Source organism: Schistocerca cancellata, chromosome 1, assembly GCF_023864275.1.
Source record: "Schistocerca cancellata isolate TAMUIC-IGC-003103 chromosome 1, iqSchCanc2.1, whole genome shotgun sequence".
In the NCBI taxonomy this organism is placed as follows: domain Eukaryota; kingdom Metazoa; phylum Arthropoda; class Insecta; order Orthoptera; family Acrididae; genus Schistocerca; species Schistocerca cancellata.
In genome coordinates this window covers 1,155,478,542-1,155,501,801 of record NC_064626.1, presented here as the reverse complement: position 1 = coordinate 1,155,501,801, position 23,260 = coordinate 1,155,478,542, and the positions used below count along the sequence as shown (strand labels likewise).

The 23,260-nt window shown below is 43.1% G+C and overlaps 1 protein-coding gene across 1 annotated transcript in view; it reads right to left on the bottom strand.

The window, feature by feature from the left end:
- The window catches only part of LOC126136758 (delta and Notch-like epidermal growth factor-related receptor), a gene marked incomplete at its 5' end in the record, with an annotated part of 583,816 nt that overhangs the window by 196,758 nt on the left and 363,798 nt on the right, over positions 1 to 23,260 (bottom strand). Inside the window, one exon of the mRNA XM_049915208.1 lies at positions 10,036 to 10,189. Within this exon, the coding sequence (XP_049771165.1) occupies positions 10,036 to 10,189 (154 nt within the window). The remainder of the gene's footprint in view (positions 1 to 10,035; positions 10,190 to 23,260) is intronic.

Here is a 23,260-nt window from a genome sequence, read left to right as displayed (position 1 = left end):
TCATGCAATCACTCATTTTACGGTACGTCCACTATTGCGATGTATAAAAGTGCGCGCAAACCATAAGAAGTGTACAGTTATATGTGAAGACATTGTAACATCAATATTATAATTACAGTTAATATGGAACAGAATAACTATACATATTTGCCATTGGCACTGATACACCAGTTTTCCACGTAAGAAGGGAATGAGTGGCTTCAGAGTAGCAACTCGTGGGTTGCTGACGGATACAGTTTCCCACGGTGTCTTGGACTTCTTTCTCATAGGTGCACGTCTGACCTTTGACATATTGTTTTAAAAGGGCGACGATATGCCAGCCACATGGGGCGATATCGGGGCTTGGAGGAGGATGTTCCAGAACCTTCAATCGAAATACTGGAAGCAGCTCGAGAGTCTTCTTGGCCACACATCCCGCCTTACAGGCTGACGCCACCGGAATATTGTGCACTGAGCGAGACACTGCTCTTTGTACACCTCTTTCATCCTACGATAAATTTGCGAAGCACGTTCCCATTCTGCGAGACGAAATTGGATAAACACTCTTTGCGCTGATCGGAAGGAATCCATCATGCAACGAACTGAGTAAACAACTCTCCAGAAATTAGAAAGCTGCCGCGAAGCGTTAAGTTCGCTAGTGCGGCTGGAAATAGTACCATGTCATCCCTATGCAAACACATTCACCCACTAGGATTACATGCAACGTCGTTACAGTGGAGATCTCGTTTTCAGTGGGGCATACGTTATAGTGGAACCCAACACGAGTAGCAAGAATACTGGATTGATAGAGCTCACCACTAATGTTTCTGCCCGTCACATTTGCAACATCCGTCTGTATGACCAGGTCAGTGCTTCATAAGACTGACGTTCCATAAGTAATGCAACACTTTTTTTTCAGAAGGTACATAAATTGGTTTTATTCAGGATTCCAATAAACCATATTATTCCTCAATCTTTTGGCTACAAAACCCTATTTTTCAACATTATCTGAGCTCAATGCGACATAGATTGATTCTCCACTATACACTCAACGCGACAGCCTACGGCATCTTACTGGGAGGACCTGTATGCCCCCATGGTACCACTCTACTGGTCGATGTGGGAACCAACGTCTTGTTGCATCAATAACTTCCCAGTCGTCCACGTACTGCTTCCCATGGAGTGCTCCCTTGATTGGACCAAACTGATGGAAGTCAGAAGGCGCGAGATCCATGTTGTAAGCCGAGCGGTCTAAAGCGCTGCAGTCATGGACTGTGCGGCTGCTCCCGGCGAAGGTTCGAGTCCTCCCTCGGGCATGGGTGTGTGTGTTGTAATGGTCGCCTGGTCGTAGATATTGCTAATTGCTATAATCGCACTATTTCACTCCCATTTACGGAGCTTGTTAGCACTTGATGTTAGGTTGGCGCCATTAAAATGCATTTTAGTAATCACTGCTGCTTGCTGGATCGCTGCTGTGTCTCGATGTTGATGCTGGCTCTAAATCTGGTTGTCTAGGGTTAAAAACATGAGGTCCCGTGTTTTTTATGTGCTTTTGATGATAAAGAATGAACGAAACCAACAAATATGTAAACTTCAAATATTTATTTCTCTGGTGGCCATCTTAATTCCACTGTCCACCAAAGACTATGACACAACACAACTTCCTTTACATGTTCTTTGCCTTGTTTATCCACCTCAAACAATAACACACTAACACACTGTACCAAAGTGACATTCCGACTGCTTCTAGACCCTTCTTGCTGCTCGTATTTATAACATTGTCAAAGAACTACTAAAAAGAGATATAGTTTACAAGTCACATGTACATCTGTTATCATAATTTGTGCAGAAAAGTTATTAATTTGCATCGAGTGACATAATTTAACATGTTATTAAAATGCCAGACAGATTTGTTGACTTGACAGAATAATTCTTTGTTACAAAAAGTCCGTTTTCTAGAAGTTTGTCAATTGACTTCTCTAATTTGCATAAATAAGTAATTAACATGAATTATTAAGAAATACATTGGTTTTCGTCTAAAACAGGATTGATTTCGTGAATACTAAGTGAAACCGCTCCTAGTGAACAAATAGGTTTCACTGGGTGATTTTTATTTAAGGAGATCCAAAATACCTAAGTTGTACACTAATTTTCGTACTTCATATTAATTATTTAAGATGAACTCAGTGTTTTTACATGATGACATTTGCTGTATCAGTGATCAAGTGATATTAACTTTTGTGTGGGTTAGTTATTCAGCATAATTTAATGGGTTGACTGTTTATGGAGACATGTTACGCAATCATTGTCAACATACACAATAACTTTTCTATAATCATAAATACTCGTTAAACTGGTTGAATTTGGAGGGTATCGCATACTTCGGTACAGTAAAGCCTTTAATATGTTCCGTTACAGTGTGTGTGTGTGTGTGTGTGTGTGTGTGTTTGTCCTTAGGATAATTTAGGTTAAGTATGTGTAAGCTTAGGGACTGATGACCTTAGCAGTTAAGTCCCATAAGATTTCACACACATTTGAACATTTGAATCCATGTTGTATGGTGGCTGAGGAGAAGCATTCCAGTGAGATTTTCTGTGCTCCAGTCGGGTATCAGCACTACCAACAGACAGTTCCAGTTGCGCACCGAGGTAAATGATTGTGATCAGTCGACCACCTCGAATGAGACTGTCCGCACGTTCCAAGAATGCAGAGTCACAGCTGTGTGCGACCGGCTGGCATGCGGGGTTTCGTTGCTGTGATGACAGACGCCTTCCACAACGACTCAGCGTGCTCTTTTTCACTGCAAGGTCTCCGTAGATATTCTTTACGCGCCTATAAACTGCGATGTTCTGGTTTTTCACCAAAAGAAACTCAAAGACAGCTCTCTGCTTGGAGAGCACCACCGTTACTGACGCCATTTTGAAGGATACGAATAGCGCAGACACCTATCGGAACTTCATATACCTATAGAGCTGAAGCGAAGTTATTCATCGATGTCCCACAGCAAATTCCGCACTTTTTCCACTCCAATTGGCCGAAAAAGAAACTGTTGCATTACTTACCGAACGCCCTACGTACGCCCAGTTTGTCTGGTTGTGACCAGACAAGTACAGTGAAAATCGACTCCTCAGTACACATGCACCCCAGTACCTTACATTAGAGTTTAACTATCTGTCATATCAACATAACTGAAACTGAAGTATTTACTTATCTAATACCCTAGCTTTGCCCAAACCTTAAAAGACAGTCGATCCCTATTGCCTGTGTAACAAGCTGCCCTGCTCTCTGCACATAAATGAGTGCTCTGTTGGTTTCAAGAGGAAGCTGAAACACGTTCGTCTGTCATCCTCATAATATTTCCGTAAATATTAACGTATAAGGCCAGCTTTTCCCCCTACCTGACAGTAAACAAAATTCTCCTAATTTCTTACAGCTAGGCTGCATACTCGATTCATTTCTCAGCCACGTCACTTTTTCTCCCTGTCTTCATTGATTGTGTTTTAGCACGTTCCTCTCTTTCACGTTATTCCAGCCATGTTCACTGCCGCTAGTACATAATTTAAATCTACCTTTCTGTAATTTATCTTTATTGTCGTAAAATCTGTTATATCTCCGCACTATAGAAATTTCTGAATATTATAGTCTACGTTACGTGTAACTTACACCATGCTTTCCGTAATGAATTTATATCTTCTTCTATGCTAATAATGATACAGTAAAATCGTCGTTTCGATCTGCTTTTCGGTTTGAAAACGCTGAGCTCCAAAACTATTACACAAATTTTCGTAGGGTCTTCACAGGTAACCGGATAGTAGCTTGGGGCTACTCTACTACAGTCGGATCACGGAAAAAAATGACGTCATAATTTAAAGTTGTAGGAGTCTGCTCGGCTTGCAAGAGGACTACAGAGCAAACGTACTTTTGCAATTTTTTTTTTTTTAATCTGTGGCACGTGAAGTTCAGAACTCAAATACCAGTCGCCAAAAGCAATTCAGTGCAACTCTAAAAAACACTCCAGTAAATCAACTTCCAATTTTACTGACCATTTTTAATGTGATGAACTAAGAAGGTGTTTTTTCGACAAGCAATGTGGTTGAGTAGTTGAGTGTTTGCCTGATGTGTGATGGGAGGCGAGGGGTTAGGCGCTTGGGCTCTAATTATAGCGGAAACAAATATTTAACCAGAGATGCAAGTTCTAAGGGCATTTATGTCAAAACCAAACTACAAAAAGAGGAAAAAATATTTAATTCGTTATTTTTTAATTATACAATTTTTAATTATACAATTTTGTTTGCCATAACAACTCCATTTTTCTATTTTATATAATTAGAACTAAGAAGACGTGGATTTTTCATAAAAATGACAATTAGATAAGTTAATGTGCATACATTTGATGATTTTTGGTACTCTAGGCCTCAGCCGGCTCAGACGGAACACTTACAGGATCGCCGTGCGTTAAGACTCCTTTTTCTCATAACGTACCAACTTGAAATTTATGTCAAATACTAATGTCTCCGATCCCTTGGCAGACGAAAATATTTAAGATTATATGTCAATGCACTTAAAAGATACAAGCATTTACATCACATATCTTGATACTCAAAAACTCACTCATTAAAACATGTAGGGTATGTACCGTTTACCTAGAATAATGAAATTTTCGATAAGCGAGAAGTTTTATAGTGCAAGTAAAGGAAAAAATTCCAAAATTGTTAATTTGTTATTATATGACATGATTTTTTTTCCCAACTTTGTCCGACTTTAAGTCTGTCCATCAGCAAAAACCTCTTTTTCTGAGGAACGCCTGGACGAATCAAGTTGAAATTCACATCACATACGAAGGTATATGGTCCCTTGGCAGTGTGAAAATGTAAGATTCTAAGTCAGTTCAGTTAAAAGATACGGCCAGTTACGTCACTTATTTTGATACTCGCACACTGACTCATCGAAACCTGTAGCGTATCTACCATTGATCTAAAATGACGAAATTGGGCAAGAAGGAAGTTCTCACAGTACAAAAAAAGGAAAAGAATCCAGAAAGTGTTAAACTGTAATGGCATCACTTAAAAATATTGTTCTGCCTTTAGAACTCACTCTGGATTCATCATCCGTCAAAAGCGTAATAGAAAAATATTACTACATGCAAACACAAAATGTGAGTTGTAATCATGTTTCAGTCAGTAACTAAAATTATGTTTTTGAATGTTCTCTCCCTACATATATAAACTGAAGTCCCCTGCTGGTTTCTGTACATCCAGGCTAGTATCAGGAATTACTGTAGAGATTTCGATGCGATATTGGAATTCCCGGGGCCAATATTTTGCCAGTATCGGTATCGATAACAGGCAAAAGTTGTCGAGGTTCTGTATGTCTGGAATGGATGAACTACACTCCTGGAAATTGAAATAAGAACACCGTGAATTCATTGTCCCAGGAAGGGGAAACTTTATTGACACATTCCTGGGGTCAGATACATCACATGATCACACTGACAGAACCACAGGCACATAGACACAGGCAACAGAGCATGCACAATGTCGGCACTAGTACAGTGTATATCCACCTTTCGCAGCAATGCAGGCTGCTATTCTCCCATGGAGACGATCGTAGAGATGCTGGATGTAGTCCTGTGGAACGGCTTGCCATGCCATTTCCACCTGGCGCCTCAGTTGGACCAGCGTTCGTGCTGGACGTGCAGACCGCGTGAGACGACGCTTCATCCAGTCCCAAACATGCTCAATGGGGGACAGATCCGGAGATCTTGCTGGCAAGGGTAGTTGACTTACACCTTCTAGAGCACGTTGGGTGGCACGGGATACATGCGAACGTGCATTGTCCTGTTGGAACAGCAAGTTCCCTTGCCGGTCTGGGAATGGTAAAACGATGGGTTCGATGACGGTTTGGATGTACCGTGCACTATTCAGTGTCCCCTCGACGATCACCAGTGGTGTACGGCCAGTGTAGGAGATCGCTCCCCACACCATGGTGCCGGGTGTTGGCCCTGTGTGCCTCGGTCGTATGCAGTCCTGATTGTGGCGCTCACCTGCTCGGCGCCAAACACGCATACGACCATCATTGGCACCATGGCAGAAGCGACTCTCATCGCTGAAGACGACACGTCTCCATTCGTCCCTCCATTCACGCCTGTCGCGACACCACTGGAGGCGGGCTGCACGATGTTGGGGCGTGAGCGGAAGACGGCCTAACGGTGTGCGGGACCGTAGCCCAGCTTCATGGAGACGGTTGCGAATGGTCCTCGCCGATACCCCAGGAGCAACAGTGTCCCTAATTTGCTGGGAAGTGGCGGTGCTGTCCCCTACGGCACTGCGTAGGATCCTACGGTCTTGGCGTGCATCCGTGCGTCGCTGCGGTCCGGTCCCACGTCGACGGGCACGTGCACCTTCCGCCGACCACTGGCGACAACATCGATGTACTGTGGAGACCTCACGCCCCACGTGTTGAGCAATTCGGCGGTACGTCCACCCGGCCCCCCGCATGCCCACTATACGCCCTCGCTCGAAGTCCGTCAACTGCACATACGGTTCACGTCCACGCTGTCGCGGCATGCTACCAGTGTTAAAGACTGCGATGGAGCTCCGTATGCCACGGCAAACTGGCTGACACTGACGGCGGCGGTGCACAAATGCTGCGCAGCTAGCGCTATTCGACGGCCAACACCGCGGTTCCTGGTGTGTCCGCTGTGCCGTGCGTGTGATCATTGCTTGTACAGCCCTCTCGCAGTGTCCGGAGCAAGTATGGTGGGTCTGACACACCGGTGTCAATGTGTTCTTTTTTCCATTTCCAGGAGTGTATTTATATACGCCATTAAGTTGGTTCAGAACCATTAGCGCCCGAGTGCTACTCAAACTTGGCCAACTTTTGTATATAAATGATGTAGGTATCCAAAATGAACGACAGAAACGAGAGAAAAATTAACGAAACGAGATACGGTCGAGCGATTACCAGTCTCGTGCGCTTTCTGTAAACTACGCTTCACAGAAATGTTTCATAGAACATGAAACTTCGTTTAAAAATTTGGCTCCACCGGTATTCGAACAAAACCGCAAGTACTGCCGGCCGGTGTGGCCGTGCGGTTAAAGGCGCTTCAGTCTGGAACCGCGTGACCGGTACGGTCGCAGGTTCGAATCCTGCCTCGGGCATGGATGTGTGTGGTGTCCTTAGGTTAGTTAGGTTTAATTAGTTCTAAGTTCTAGGCGACTGGTGACCTCAGAAGTTGAGTCGCATAGTGCTCAGAGCCAGCCAGCCGCAAGTACTCGATGTCGGCAGACAGAAATGAATGTTAACTTCGATGCTGCATTTAAACACCCCAACTCAGCGCTGGCCGCGGCGTACAAAACATGACGCGGGCAGATTGTGCGGGCAGCGTGCGTGCCACGACTCGGCCAGCCTCGGTTTCGTTCGTTCCTTTCCGAAAGTACTCGGTACAGCGCGACATTAACATTCAGTACTGCGGTGCGGCACTTTCCGGTCGGCCCAACTCTCTGCAGTTCGGTAGAATCGTGCTGTCACCGCTGTTTACCCTTCGCTATTTGTTCACGGTACCAGGGACATTCACAGGTCCAGTGGATGTTTCTGCAAAACGAGACAGTCTATCGATCTATGGTCATAAGATTTTAAACATAAATAAGAGTGACAGAAGACAGGGGTGAGAATTCTCAATATGTGCTATGCAGACACATAAGCGACGGGTAATGGACATTTCTTGGAAACGACATTACAATACTATGAACAAAAAATTTAGAGGTTTAGTTGACAATCGAGGAGCAACAAATTGCAACGATCGACGCTTAATAAATGTTCACTGTGCTAAATTTTCAGTGCGGAGAATATGAAGAAATCGGTGATGCTAACAGTAAAACTTCTGAAATCGTATGCATTATTCGATAATCATTTGCAACAGTGGTCGATAGAACTGAACGAACAGATCGTTTATACCGGTTGTCTCTCCTGTGGGTTGTCGGCGGATATTTGGCCTTTCGTTTTTGTGCAGCGTGTAGCTAGTGTCAGCCCAATGAAATTCTGCTCATCACCTCTTTCATGCGACGCAAAATTATTTCTAAATCGCAATTTTACATGCCTGTTCCATTGAGCTCAACTAGAATACGTAGTACGATATTTGTTTCGTCGATATGAATTAAGTGGACAGTAGAACAGCAAGAATAACGAGTACCACAGCAGCGACTGAGCAGCGCTGCTTTATAGCGGTAGCAGTGAGTGTGGGCCAGGGCGGGTACTGTCGCCGCTGCAGTACTCGTTATTCCTCGTGTTTTACTGTCCTAGTTAGTAGGTATCAGTAAAACGAATATCCCATTACACTAATATGGGACCTCTCTGTCGAACGGGCATGTGAATTTCTGACTTATAAATCACGTTGTTTGAATCGGGAAACAAACTGACACTTTACATCGATGTAAGTCACATAAAGGCGTGACCACTAGTATTTATTTGGGCTGAGTGCAGCTAAACGTTCCGAAAACAAAGTTGCAAATACCTACCGAAACACTAGAGAAAATTCGTCTGACGACTCTCAGGGAAGACACTGTACGTTACTGCAAAGTATGGTGGTTATATGAAAGGCGAACAGCTGGAATAATTTCTTGGTTTAAAAGTCGCTATCTTTAAATTTATGAAGGGAAAAGAAGTGCAGGAACGGAAGTTAGAACATCTGTAATGGATTTCAGAGCTTACAATTTCCACTGTTAGGTGGACTTGACTGCAAGTTGCCCACAGTGCACAGGTGAGAAACGACTTCTTTAGGGTTTGGTTGGGACGCATTTACAAAGAATATCGCGTTATAGAAGAAACACATTCTAACAAACATTTATACCCCTACATTTTTTTTTCCTCAGCATGATTGCATCTATCAGTAGGACAGTGCGACGTGTCACACGGCTCGCAGTGTACATACGTGGTTCGAAGAATGGTAGGATGAATTTACCGTACCCCCTGGTCAGCAAACTCCTCGAATTTAAACCCGATCGAGAATCTGCGGAACCAAGTCAATCGGGCGCCTCAACCGAGGAACCCGGCATCCCTGTTAATACCTCCAAGAACCTAATTGACTCTCTTCTTGCACGTTCGCGCTACAAAAGCAGATTATTGAGGCTTTTGACAGGTGGTGACATTAATGTTACTGCACCTTGTACCGCAACTAAGATAAACACAACAGTATTCCAGAAGTGACCTGCAAATAGACGCCATCAGTAGTCATGTGATCGAGATGTAGGTTTCGAGTGTAATGCCGTGGCGCGCGACTTACAACACGATGAAAGGTGGCTACACTGAGCCACAGCGACAGAGATCGCGCCAGAGAGTTTTGTTCCGCCGTCTCCACTGGCAGTGATTATTGAGAAGTAGCGGCAGGCAGTGCTTGCCGAGAAGTTGTGGTGGACACTGCTTGTAGTGAAGTCGGAGTGAGATGTGGTAGTGGAGAGTGTTGTTCCATGTTTTATGCAGTGGTTTGATGGGAGAGATAGCAGATGTTGTTCCAATGGAGATATTGTAATGATCTGAGTGCTTTTCGTCAATACATATGAAGGTAACAAATTCCCTGTTTTTTCTTTTTAATATTTCTGTATCTCAAATAATGCATCATTACAGGTTCAGTCAACAAAGCATCTGGCTTGTGTTCTTGTATTAGAGTGTAATTCTGATTTTCTTGCGCAATTATAGTATTTCTAATTTTTTTAATTACTTCAATATAAATGGTACTTGAAATTTCTTGTCTTATTGGAGAAGAACCGTGCCAGATGTGTACGTTGAGTCACACTTCCACACACAGAACAGCTACACTTGTGCTTTGTTGGCTTCGTAGATTTTATAGTTGCTGGGGACTTAATTAATTAATTGTATGAACGAAAATTTTCATTTCATTCTTTGTTGTTGTTCCATGGAGTCAGATTGCGTACAAAAACCAGCCAGGGCCAGCCGTTTACGAGACTTGCGTAATCGGACTTACAGCTACTAAAAATATTTGCATTTTCATTTTTTTTAATTAAGCCCCCATGCAACGAGGCAAGAGCGCGCGGTACCCACCGTATGGACAGAGGCACTGGAAGCTGTTGCCGCCCTGGCCCTGCGACAGGTCGACACAGATGCCGTTGTTGCGGCACGGGCTGGGGTAGCAGGCGTCGCGCTCCTCGCAGTGCGGGCCCACGAAGCCGGGGCAGCACTGGCACTCGTAGCCCTCCTGCGGGCACAGGAGAGTACACACACGTTAAAGCACGGGCAGGGAGGCCAACTTGTAATACGAAGAGACCGATTCCAAATCCAAATTTAACATTCTAATACACTTAAGGGGCTCCGGAAAGGCTCAAAATCATGAAAAGTTCAATTTTTACTTTTTTGCGTTTTCTGAATCTGCAGACTATTACCTTTTAATAGATATATAATTTATTCAATTCCGAAGACTACAACTATTTTTAAATTTTTTTTTTTAAATGTGTTCTACATGGGCGTGACCCACTGTGGCGCTGTTAAACTGCTGTCAAATGGTGTTATTACTAACGTCCGTGTTCATCAGGTACATTTTAGTGATGTGAGATAAAGTATGTGTTGTGGCTAACCTGTGATGGTTCAATATATATCGCTGGTGTGATTGTCGATTGTTTCATGTTTATTTACTCTGTCGTTATCTCGAAAATATTCGTAATTGGTTCAAATGGCTCTGAGCACTATGAGACTCAACTGCTGAGGTCATTAGTCCCCTAGAACTTAGAACTAGTTAAACCTAACTAACCTAAGGACATCACAAACATCCATGCCCGAGGCAGGATTCGAACCTGCGACCGTAGCGGCCTTGCGGTTCCAGACTGCAGCGCCTTTAACCGCATGGCCACTTCGGCCGGCTTATTCGTAATTAATTCTGTTTCTTGAGTCTCTGTTTTGTTGAAGTATAATAATGAGTAAAAGTAAAGTTGCTGTTGCGACTTTCAATGATGGCAACATTGTAAGGTACAAGGTATTTAGAAATATGGGAATGAAGATAGGTTCTAACATGGTACGAGCGATGCTTGCTTTAGACAAGGAACGCCTTTGGGCTGCAGACAGGGCTGTAAAGAGTCTAGAAATACAAGCAAGAGTAAACGGGAGGAGGAACAAGAGGAAGCTGGAGGAGGAGTTTGCAGAGGATGAAGATAATCCATCCTATGGACCTGGAATGCACTAAAAAGTTAATCCAATCTTTGTCACTCGATTCCCTAAACTTTTATTTTCTCATACTAATTACATGTTTTCTAAGGATCTTCCAAACATATTTGTTTCAGACTTTCAGTAAATGTTACACAGCTCCTTCTGCATAATTTAACACAGCCTTTTTCCAAAAAACTGTATATTTTTGAATATATAAATAAAAAATTGCAAAAAAATGTTGTCGATTTTCATTACAATTGAAAAAAATCATCTTTAATAACTGAACTAAAATTTTGTAAAATCCCTGTGTTAAGTTGTAGCCCATATTCCAATAAATAATCTGTAAAAAGTTCAACTTCCTACCTCAAATACTTTGTGAGGAAAGAAGTAATTTATAAGCGTTATTTTAACATTGCAAGTATAGGGCGTTCCGGAGCCCTTTAAGATTTGTAGTCAGCAATATGTGCTTACAGCTGAGTTACATGATACAATTAGGCTAATCTACATCTACATCCATACTCCGCAAACCACCTGACGGTGTGTGGTGGAGGGTACCTTGAGTACCTCTATCGGTTCTCCCTTCTCTTCCAGTCTCGTATTGTTCGTGGAAAGAAAGATTGTCGGTATGCTTCTGTGTGGGCTCTAATCTCTCTGATTTTATCCTCATGGTCTCTTCGCAAGATATACGTAGGAGGGAGCAATATACTGCTTGACTCCTCGGTGAAGGTATGATCTCGAAGCTTCAACAAAAGCCGTACCGGGCTACTGAGCGTCTCTCCTGCAGAGTCTTCCACTGGAGTTTATCTATCATCTCCGTAATGCTTTCGCGATTACTAAATGGTCCTGTAACGAAGCGCGCTGCTCTCCGTTGGATCTTCTCTATCTCTTCTATCAACCCTATCTGGTACGGATCCCACACTGGTCAGCAATATTCAAGCAGTGGTCGGACAAGTGTGCTGTAACCTACTTCCTTTGTTTTTGGATTGCGTTTCCTTAGGATTCTTCCAATGAATCTCCGTCTGCCATCTGCTTTACCGACTATCAACTTTATATGATCATTCCATTTTAAAACACTCCCAATACCTACTCCAAGATAATTTATGGAATGAACTGCTTCCAGTTGCTGACCTGCTATACTGTAGCTAAATGATAAAGGATCTTTCTTTGTCTGTATTCGCAGCACATTACACTTGTCTACATTGAGATTCATTCCCTGCACCATGCGTCAATTCGTTGCAGATCCTCCTGCTTTTCAGTACAATTTTCCGTCGTTACAACCTCTCGATGTACCACAGCATCATCCGCAAAAAGTCTCAGTGAACTTCCGGTTTTATCCACAAGGTCATCTATGTATATTGTGAATAGCAACGGTCCTACGACACTTCCCTGCGGCACATCTTAAATAACTCTTACTTCGGAAGCCTCCTCTCCATTGAGAATGACATACTGCGTTCTGTTATCTAGGAACTCTTCTATCCAATCACACAATTTCTGATAGTCCATATGCTCTTACTTTGTTCATTAAACAACCGTGGGGAACTGTATCGAACGCCTTGCGGAAGTCAAGAAACACGGCATCTTCCTGTGAACCCGTGTCTATGGCCCTCTGAGTCTCGTGGACGAATAGCGCGAACTGGGTTTCACACGATCGTCTTCTTTGAAACCCATGCTGATTCCTACAGAGTAGATTTCTAGTCTCCAGAAAAGTCATTATACTCGAACATAATACGTGTTCCAAAATTCTACAACTGATCGACGTTAGAGATATAGGTCTCTAGTTCTGCACATCTGTTCGACGTCCCTTTGGAACGCTACGCTCTTCTAGAGACCCACGGTACATCGCTGCTACAAGGGGGGGGGGGGGGGGGGGGGGGGCAAGTTCCTTCGCGTTCTCTGTGTAAAATCGAACTGGTATCCCATCAGGTCCAACGGCCTTTCCTCTTTTGAGCGATTTTAATTGTTTTTCTATCCCTCTCTCATCTATTTCGATATCAACCATTTTGTCATCTCTGCGACAATCTAGAGAAGGTACTACAGTGCAGTCTTCCTCTGTGAAACAGCTTTGGAAAAAGATATTTAGTATTTCGGCCTTTAGTCTGTCATCCTCTGTTTCAGTACCAATTTGGTCACAGAGTGTCTGGATATTTTGTTTTGATCCACCTACCGCTTTGACGTAAGACCAAAATTTCTTAGGATTTTCTGCCAAGTCAGTACAGAGAACTTTACTTTCGAATTCATTGAACGCCTTTCGCATAGCCCTCCTCACACTACATTTCACTTCGCGTAATTTTTGTTTGTCTGCAAGGCTTTGGCTATGTTTATGTTTGCTGTGAAGTTCCCTTTGCTTCCGCAGCAGTTTTCTAACTCGGTTGTTGCACCACGGTGGCTCTTTTCCATCTCTTACGATCTTGCTTGGCACATACTCATTTAATGCATATTGTACGATGGTTTTGAACTTTGTCCACTGATTCTCAACACTATCCGTACTTGAGACAAAACTTTTGTGTTGAGCCGTCAGGTACTCTGTAATCCGCTTTTTGTGACTTTTGCTAAACAGAAAAATCTTCCTATGTTTTTTTAATATTTCTATTTACGGCTGAAATCATCGACGCAGTAATAAACAACAGAATCTCAAAGAGACGCACACTGTAAAGCACTGGGGACGGGCTTAAGTTTGTGATATGGAGATACCGATACCACACGCAAATTTAACAATGTGATACACTTTAGGATTGGTCCGCATCTCGTGGTCGTGCGGTAGCGTTCTCGCTTCCCACGCCCGGGTTCCCGGGTTCGATTCCCGGCGGGGTCAGGGATTTTCTCTGCCTCGTGATGACTGGGTGTTGTGTGTTGTCCTTAGGTTAAATAGGGTTAAGTAGTTCTAAGTTATAGGGGACTGATGACCATAGATGTTAAGTCCCATAGTGCTCAGAGCCATTTGAAATCATACTTTAGGATTACTAGCCAGCGATATATGCTTGACGCTCAATTACGTGATACATTTAGGCTAACAAACAAAAAAATATCTTTTCTGAACTAGTCAGTGATTAACATGAACATGCTGTAGGCGCATGCATGATAATGCACGATACCAATATGTTTCAAAAAAAGACGCGAAGCGAAAATGCAATTTTCCAGGCGGTGATATCATCACAGAGATAAGGTGTCAAGTGTTTTAGATAGTCCTTGGCCTAGCAGCCATTAATATATCTACCTGAAGAACGGGTATACTATAGCTATCGTATGGTAGAGAGACACCCAATACAACAGACAGTGGCGGAAGACATACGGTGCCATATGTAATTTTCCTTATCTTCGAAACAGGCTTATGTCTGTTGAAGCTATTTTATTGGTCTTCACGCAGCCGCTGGGATACGATATTTTTCATTTATTACTGTGTATGACTTCTGAAGAAGGCTATATTATTATAGCAGAAACCATGGTCAAGGTTTAAAATAAACATAATTTAGTCCAACTGTGGGCTGTTTTTCATTCGAGATAATTTCGTAACTGTTGCTGTTGTCGCTGCCAAGACGAAAATAATGAAATATTAATGTAAGAAGTCCACTAATCAGGCTGCAACCCCGAAACTATTTACGCCGGGAAAATTTCAAGATCTCAATAATACACCCGCTTTCCTTCAAGGTTTCTTCCACTACCGCACTGTTTTCGCTGGTCCCCAAGCGGAGCGTCTTCGCCAGAAGTTACGGCTCTTCTATACTTTCTACATCACCCACATAATTGCTGCAGGAACGCACACGAATCACCGTACTCTGGATTCATCCTGCAATGCATGTTCACAGGTTTAAGATCGCCACCACTCGAAGAAATGTATCACAGATCGCCGTTCCAGCGTGGCGCAACCGAAACTACCTCTAAAGTTAAATTCATGGGAGAAATTTCTGAACCATTTGACATAAAGACTGGTGTTAGACACGGACATGGACTCTCCCCATTACTGTTTAACTGTGTTTTGGAAAAGGTCATTACAGAATGGCGAGAGCAAAAGTCGAGTCAAAATATAGATCCATCAATCAAGTTAGGTAACAGTAATATTAGAGTAGATTGCCTCGCCTTTGCAGATGATCTGGCAATTTTAACTAGGGATATTACCACACCTCAAAAACAAATTGAAAGATGTAGTAGTTGTGAAAAAAGTAGGACTACAAAAACCATTCGGGAAAACGGAATATATGAATGCAAGAAACAAGCTCCAAAGCTTTTGAACACGAAATATGGAAAAACAGAAAGGGTTTCTCAGTTTAAATACTTGGGGGAAATTATGCAAGAAAAAGCTGCAAAAGAAGATCGCTGTCAAAAAGTGTAAACTGCTTCAGATTAACATAAAATATTTATAATAGAAAATCACTTTCTATGTTCAGTAAACTTAGGTATTACAAAACTGTAATCAAGCCTGAATATCTTTATGGAGCAGAAACTTTAATTTCATATATGAAGAGGGATACTGAAGAAATTCGAAAGAAAAAGGAAATTTGAAACATTTTATTGGCTGTGCTCCAGCAACCGTACGCTATTTAATTACAGGACGTATATACAGCCACTTCGGTTGCACGAAATTTTGTCAGTTGACCACAGTTTCGATTGCACTAGGGCAATCTTCATCAGAATAAAAAGTTACATGGAATACCTAAACATATAACGACGTAAATGCACTCTGTAGGATTACTTCCATAAATTACGCACAAACAGAATGTACTAACATGTAATCACACCACGGTTTAAAACGTCTGAGCAAAAGTGCTGTCGTCAAACAGAAATGTCATGGGCATAAAAACTAAAGTGTAAAAGTATAACATAACTGTCAACCAGATAAAATTCTCGGTGGAATATAATGACAACCGCAAGGTCGTTTGGGGCCAAGATCGGCATAATACAGCCGTTACGGTCAGACTAAACGGGTAACATGACGAGGCAACCACGAAATGGACATGAAAACAGATTCGCGCCATCTAGCAGGAAGTAATCTAATCCAGATAACTTAAGAGCACATGAGGCATTTCAAAGGCAATTTTAAAGAATACTAGTAACAAATACGAGCCAGTGTATGATAGTTACAACATAACATAACAGTCTTTTTTACAAAAGAAAATACAATTCAGGTAATTATACTATATACGTCATTACATTTTTAGTTATTCGATGTAACTATTTATTCTAATGAAGAGTGCCCTAGTGCAATCTAAACCGTGATCAATTGACAAAATTTCGTATAACCGAAGTGGCTGTATATACCGGGTGATCAAAAAGTCAGTATAAATTTGAAAACTGAATAAATCACGGAATAATGTCGATACAGAGGTACAAATTGACACCCATGCTTGGAATGACATGAGTTTTATTAGAACAAAAAAAAATACAAAAGTTCAAAAAATGTCCGACAGATGGCGCTTCATCTGATCAGAATAGCAATAATTAGCACAACAAAGTAAGACAAAGCAAAGATGATGTTCTTTACAGGAAATGCTCAATATGTCCACCATCATTCCTCAATAATAGCTGTAGTGTTGTGAACAGCACTGTAAAGCATGTCCGGAGTTACGATGAGGCATTGGTGTCGGATGTTGTCTTACAGCATCCCTAGAGATGTTGGTCGATACACTTGCGACTTCAGGTAACCCCAAAGCCAATAATCGCACGGACTGAGGTCTGGGGACCTGGGAGGCCAAGCATGACGAAAGGGGCAGCTGAGCACACGATCATCACCAAACGACGCGCGCAAGAGTTCTTTCACGCGTCTAGCAATATGGGGTGGAGCGCCATCCTGCATAAACATCGTACGTTCCAGCAGGTGTTTATCAGCCAGGCTGGGGATGTTGCGATTCTGTAACATATCGGCGTACCTCTCACCCGTCACTGTAGCAGTTACAAAATCAGAATCACGCATTTACTCGAAGAAAATAGGCCCCATAACAGTAGATGTGGTAAATCCAACCCATACCGTGACTTTTTCGGTCGGCCACTACGGGGTTTATCGTCTAAACAACCCTGTCTTCGAACTTAGAAATCACTCTCGCCACAGCTGAATTTGTCAACGGAACTTTACTCTTTCGAATCCCCTTCCTATGGTGATAGGATCGTAACGCTGAACTAGCACATTCCCCATTTTGATAACACAGCTTCACTAAAAGCGCCTTTCAGGTAACGTCAACATGCTGCGACTGTTGGCGCATCTGATTCTCTCTCTCATTACAGCTCCTTTTATACACGATTGTCATGCTTAGTCCCTGACGTTTTGATGTCCAGTGCCATCTGTCAGACATTTTGTGAACTTTGTTTTTCGGTTCTAATAAAAACCCATGTCATTCCAGGCATGTGTGTCAATTTTTACCTCTCTGGCTACATTATTCCGTGGTTGATTAAGTTTTCAAATTTATACCGATTTTTTGATCACCCAGTACATTCCGTAATTAGAAAGAAAGGAAGATTATTAAGAATATATTAGGCCCCCTAAATTACTGATGGTCAACTTATAGGCTAAGAAGTAACAAGGAAATAGAAGAATACAGAGACATACATGGTGACATGAGAAAACGAAAACTTAAATTTTATGGGGACATTAAATGAATGGTATCTACTAGGTTGAAAAACAAATGCTTATATCCTACGAAAACGGAAGTAAGGCTTAAAGTGAGGCAATTAAATGGATCATTGTGATTAAGGAGGACCTTAAAGTAGCCGGTATAGCTCTTCAGACGTTATAGACAGAAAAATATTCTGACCAAAGATATTTCATTGGAAAGTTGGTCAGAGGGAAATAATTAGAAAACAGGATGGAACACTGTGGTCTGATGAAAGAAAGAGACTTCACTCTGAAAGAATGAAACAAATTTGGACACAAAGGAAAGTCAACCATCAAAAGCGACATTGATTGTTGTACAGTCGTGGACAAAACGAGCGAGTCCCCTCGCCTTTTCGTTATGCTGATCCGCACAGCCTTAAGGTCTGCTGCACAGCATAACAGGCAAGGCGCCGAAGTGCTACCAACATACTACGTGCAGGCGTGAAATTGAAAAACTATCCGAACTTTGTCAGTCTGTTTTCAGTCACGGTTATGACTATATTAAGGTGAATAGTGTGTTAAACACAATACGTAAATATAAGATATAAATGAAAGAAGAAAGGCTAAGTAGTATTAACCGTACTAATAAAAATGAATTTCAGCTTATGCAGATAACATTACTGTTTTAGTAAGACAAATTACCCCAGATCGTTACGAATTAGCAAAATATTATGCGCATTCGGCCACGAAATGGTCTTTGTTACGTCCAGACCAGTCATACTGGATTACCGTTGCCGACCTACCATGAAAGTGTGCAATTTTAGCAATGCGTGAAGATTCATAACGAAATTCAGTTAAAAATCATTCAGTGCCACACGTAAGTCAATTCAGTTATTGACAGAAGCGGAAAACGTAGGCAGTAACAAGTACGAAATTCTACAATATTTTCATATTTACATCCACAGGGCGCCGGTACAGAATAAAAATAGCAATAAAACGTATTGGGGGCGCGAGAATGTCTTAAAATTGTTTTACTGATAGTCTATCTGTCTCCATCTAGATTAGAACCGAAAACAAACCAGATCTCCCTTGCAGTAGCAAACACGCTTCACTACGCTAGCAGACAACCCAGACAAACAGCCCTCTATTTTAACCCCAGACGTGAATAAGCCGGAAATTTCGCAATGGGAATGGCAAAATGATCTGCACTTTCTGTTGCATAGAGCTTTCTGGACTCAGAAACTAGAATTTCCTACCTTTATGTGACAGCTTATGTGACAATCATTCGGGATGTTTATCGAAATAACAAAATACTATTATTAGCGAGTAAATTTAGTAGGATAATTCTGCATCACCCCAGGAAATAAACGGCTACATAGCTGCCAAACGTATTCTACAATGTTTCGAATTCTCCATTAGACTCGTCACAGCCAGAAAACGTTCATTAGCCGAAGTGTTTCTTAAGATAGCTAGCAATGGGAATGCTCGAACTTCCAAAACGTGGTGGCATTAATACTGCAACTAGAACATTTCGAATAAAGAGTATGGGGAATTATTTATGCGGCCCTCATCTTCAGTAACTGTCGTAGCTATTTTCGTTGTTAGGATTTCGTCACCTAAATCGGTAAAAATGGAACCCTTGTACTCTCACTTTCTTGACCGTCTATCTGTCAGTGAATAGTATGTTGGTAGCACTCCGTGGCCTTGCCTGTTATGCTGTGTAGCAGACTTTAAGCTGTGCGGATTAGCATAATGAAAAGGCTAGGGGTCTCGCTCGTTTTGTCCACGACTGTACCTCGCGTGGTCCTATTGGGGCCCTATTACTAATAAGAGACAGAGAGAAAGAGAAGAAGACGCCCTGTTAAGTTTACTGGCACAAAGTGTGGTGTCACCGCCAGACACCACACTTGCTAGGTGGTAGCTTTAAATCGGCCGCCGTCCATTAGTACATGTCGGACCCGCGTGTCGCCACTGTCAGTACTTGCAGACCTAGCGCCACCACATGGCAGGTCTAGAAAGGCGGACTAGCACTCGCCCCAGTTGTACGACGACTTTGCTAGCGACTACACTGACGAAGCTTTTCTCTCATTTGCCGAGAGACAGTTAGAATAGCCTTCAACTAAGTCCATGACTACGACCTAGCAAGGCGCCATTTGCCTTACAATGATTGTAATTAACTGTATCGTCAATAGCGATGTACCACAATGATGGAATAAAGTTAAGTATCCGAGGAGCTGCATACTTTTCTTTAGTGTATTCATAACTTATCCTGTTCCAGACTTCACGCCAGTCGGCGTGTGTGTACGCGTGCCTTTCGGCTACTTCCGAGTGGCGTGGCTGTCTTGCTACGCCACAACACAAAGCAGCTTTTTCGAGGCTTGAAACTGTGAAGTTTGGGTCAGATCTCATTCGCCGGCGGGTCTGGTGGCTGTGTGAGAAGTACGGCAGTATCGCGGTGTAACTCACTTCCTTCGGCCGCGCCACTTCATCTGCACTGCGCTGGCAGACTGCTATAAATATTTCGCAAATCCAATTTTGGCCTCTGGGCTCCGCCGTTTATCTGAATACGTCAAATACTGGGAGAAAGTCGGAGTTACACACGACCTCCGCGGGCCGCCGCGCCCCGGCCGGCCATATTTCACCCCGGCCCGGCGCGGCCCAGCACGGCACTGCACGGCACTTTAAAGCCCGCGCGTCGCGAGGGTTGCTCGCCTTTAGGCGGCGCACTCACTCCAGCCTCCTAAGCCCCCGTCTCGCTTCCAGCTAACCCTGACCGGCGGGAGTCCTCAGACGCCTCTAAGCTGGAATAACAAGCCGCGTCCAGAGACGGTGCGCGGCACTTCGCATCAGCAGCACGCCATTCGGAATAGCAGAAAAAAGTTATAAACAGGTGATCCGACTTCCCCAACTTATTGGTTTTATGCAACCCGCAACGCCTTCAAATACTACGTCCATGATTTTCATATTTTCTCGCTCGCTACGCGCGAATTATTATTAATGCTACAGAAAAAGAACGAGCGGAACCCATTTGTAGAAAATTTAATGTAGCATACGTTTGTTCCGGGGGCAGTAGTTTTGATTTATTCAAACAAAACGTACAAAACTGACCTTCAAACGCATTTTTCTTGAATAACTGTGGCATCTAGCGAAAAAATATTCCAAACTAAAGTTCAGCTTCATAAAGGTCTCTACAAAAAGGTCCTGCTCATTTTTTGTGTAGGACTAGGCATAACAGTGCACGCATAACGAGCGAGAGAATATAAAAAAACTCTTCTGCGTGGTGTTTGAAGGCATTGCAGGCAACTAAAAACCAAGTGGTAGAGTCAGCTGAATCGCCCTGTATGCAGAACAAAAAAGAAATACACTCCGAACAAGCAATAATGGCCCAACGAGACCGACCGGCCGCCGTGTCATCATCAACCCTAAGGTGTCACCACTTGCGGTTACGGAGGGGCGTGTCGTCAGCATACCACTCTACTGACCATTGTCAGTTTTAGTTACCGGTGTCGCTAGTTCTCAGTCAAACAGCTCCTCAATTGGTCTCACAAGGGCTGGGTACGCCTCACTTGCCACCAGCACTTAGCAGATCCGGACGGCGAACCATCCAAGTGGTTGAAATGGCTCTAAGCACTATGGGACTTAACATCTGAGGTCATCAGTCCCCTAGACTTAGAACTACTTAAACCTAACTTAACCTAAGTACATCACACACATCCATGACCGAGGCAGGATTCGAACCTGCGGCCGTAGCAGCAGCGCGGTTCCAGACTGAAGCGCCAAGAATCGCTCGTCCACAGCGGCCGGCTGAACCATCCAAGTGCTGGCTAACCCCAACAGCACTTCGGTGATCTGGGTACCGGTATTACCACAGGCGCAAGGCCATGGGCCATCCAGTATACAGGGTATTTCAAAAATTAATTTACAAACTTTAGGGATATGTTCCTTAGACCAACAGAAGAAAGAACTTCATGCAAACAAATATCCAAGAGTCCTTCGTTTTCGAGTTAGTAGTGAAAGTTGCTGTTCAATGGCTTTCAAAGTATAACCAATCAACTTCACTTATCTGTGCACTCGTTTCAGTCATTGCATGTAGATGATGTTCTGTTGCGAGGGAGACTTATTTAAATTCGTCATTCGATTTATTCAACGTGTCCTTTGTGTACATGCATTACAGCCAGTGCGTTAACTGAAAGTATTCCATTAAAACGTGGCGAGATGTTCATTTCGTCAGCAGGCAGTCACGATTTCTATGCACAGCCGCGCGAATGTTTACGGGCACGAGGCTGTACGACTGTTATCAGACGGCGTTTCCAGCCCCAAGACGGACGACTCATCAAGCGATCGGTGCTGCCAACCATCACGTTGCCGAGGCAGGATCCGTAGCATGACAGATTACTGACCGAAGAAGGGCAGGTATTGCTCGTACGTTTCACCAGGAAGAGCACGTTCTAGGGGCTGTCGACGAACAGTCAGGCCTCAGAGCAAGTGGCCTTAGCATGTATTACATACCCAAGTTCCGCATGGAGGATGTTTCACGAGCATCTCATGTATACGTATCATCTTCAGTGTGTGCAAGGCATTACCTCTGCGGATCACCCACCACGGGTGCACTTTTGCCAACGGTTCGTTCCACAAACGGCCAATACAATGTCCGTCTTCTCCCAGCACGTCTTACAAGTGCTGTCTGCAGGGACTTTACTCAGAACACTAGCCAAAACCTTCTAGAAGATAAGAAGAAACATTGGTTTGTGCATGCTGAAGTTCCAAAGTAGTTCAGTCTCTTTGTTGTACTGGCTGTGTCTATCGTGATATATGCGAGTAGACAGGTAGAGCAGGACCAGTTCCATAGTCTGCAAAATCCCCAGTCCCGAATCCCTTCGTTTATTGTCTCTGAGAGCATCTTAAACAATAGGACTATGCAGTCAGACGACCCTGATACAAAACCTCTTCATCATGGAAGATTGCAAGTTCATTCGAAACAATGAAGGTAGTATTTTAAACGATGTGACAATCCATACGAAATGAGAAATGAGCGTTTGGCATCATTGGCCGGTAGGCCCCTTACGGGGCAGATCCGGCCGCCTTGGTATAGGTCTTATTAAATTCGACGCCACATTGGGAGACTTGCGCGCCGGAGGGGGATGAAATGATGATGAAGACAACGCAACACTCAGTCCCTGAGCGGAGAAAATCCCCGACCCAGACGGGAATCTAACCTGGTCCCATAGGAAGGCAATCCGCCACGCTCACCACTCAGCTATCAGGGCGGACGCAACCATATTGGACGAGTCATGTATGTTTAGACATATCGAGTATTTATACTGAGGAAAAAAGAATTAATGTACAGTTATGAAATTTCTAGAATACATTTGTCTAGGTATATTTGAGAGATTAAAATTGCAAGGTCACATGTCAATGTAAGCGCGAGATTAGACGTTACAAATACGAAATGCTAATACACTAATAACCGGCTTAATCGCATGCATTGTTTTTTTTAATTTATAGTTGCCGAACATCAGGTTGTGGGATGGAGTTCCATGTCTGTTCGGTCAATACAGGGACCGATTATGCTGTTTGCGGATGACGCTGGAGTTGTCATCCGATGATGTC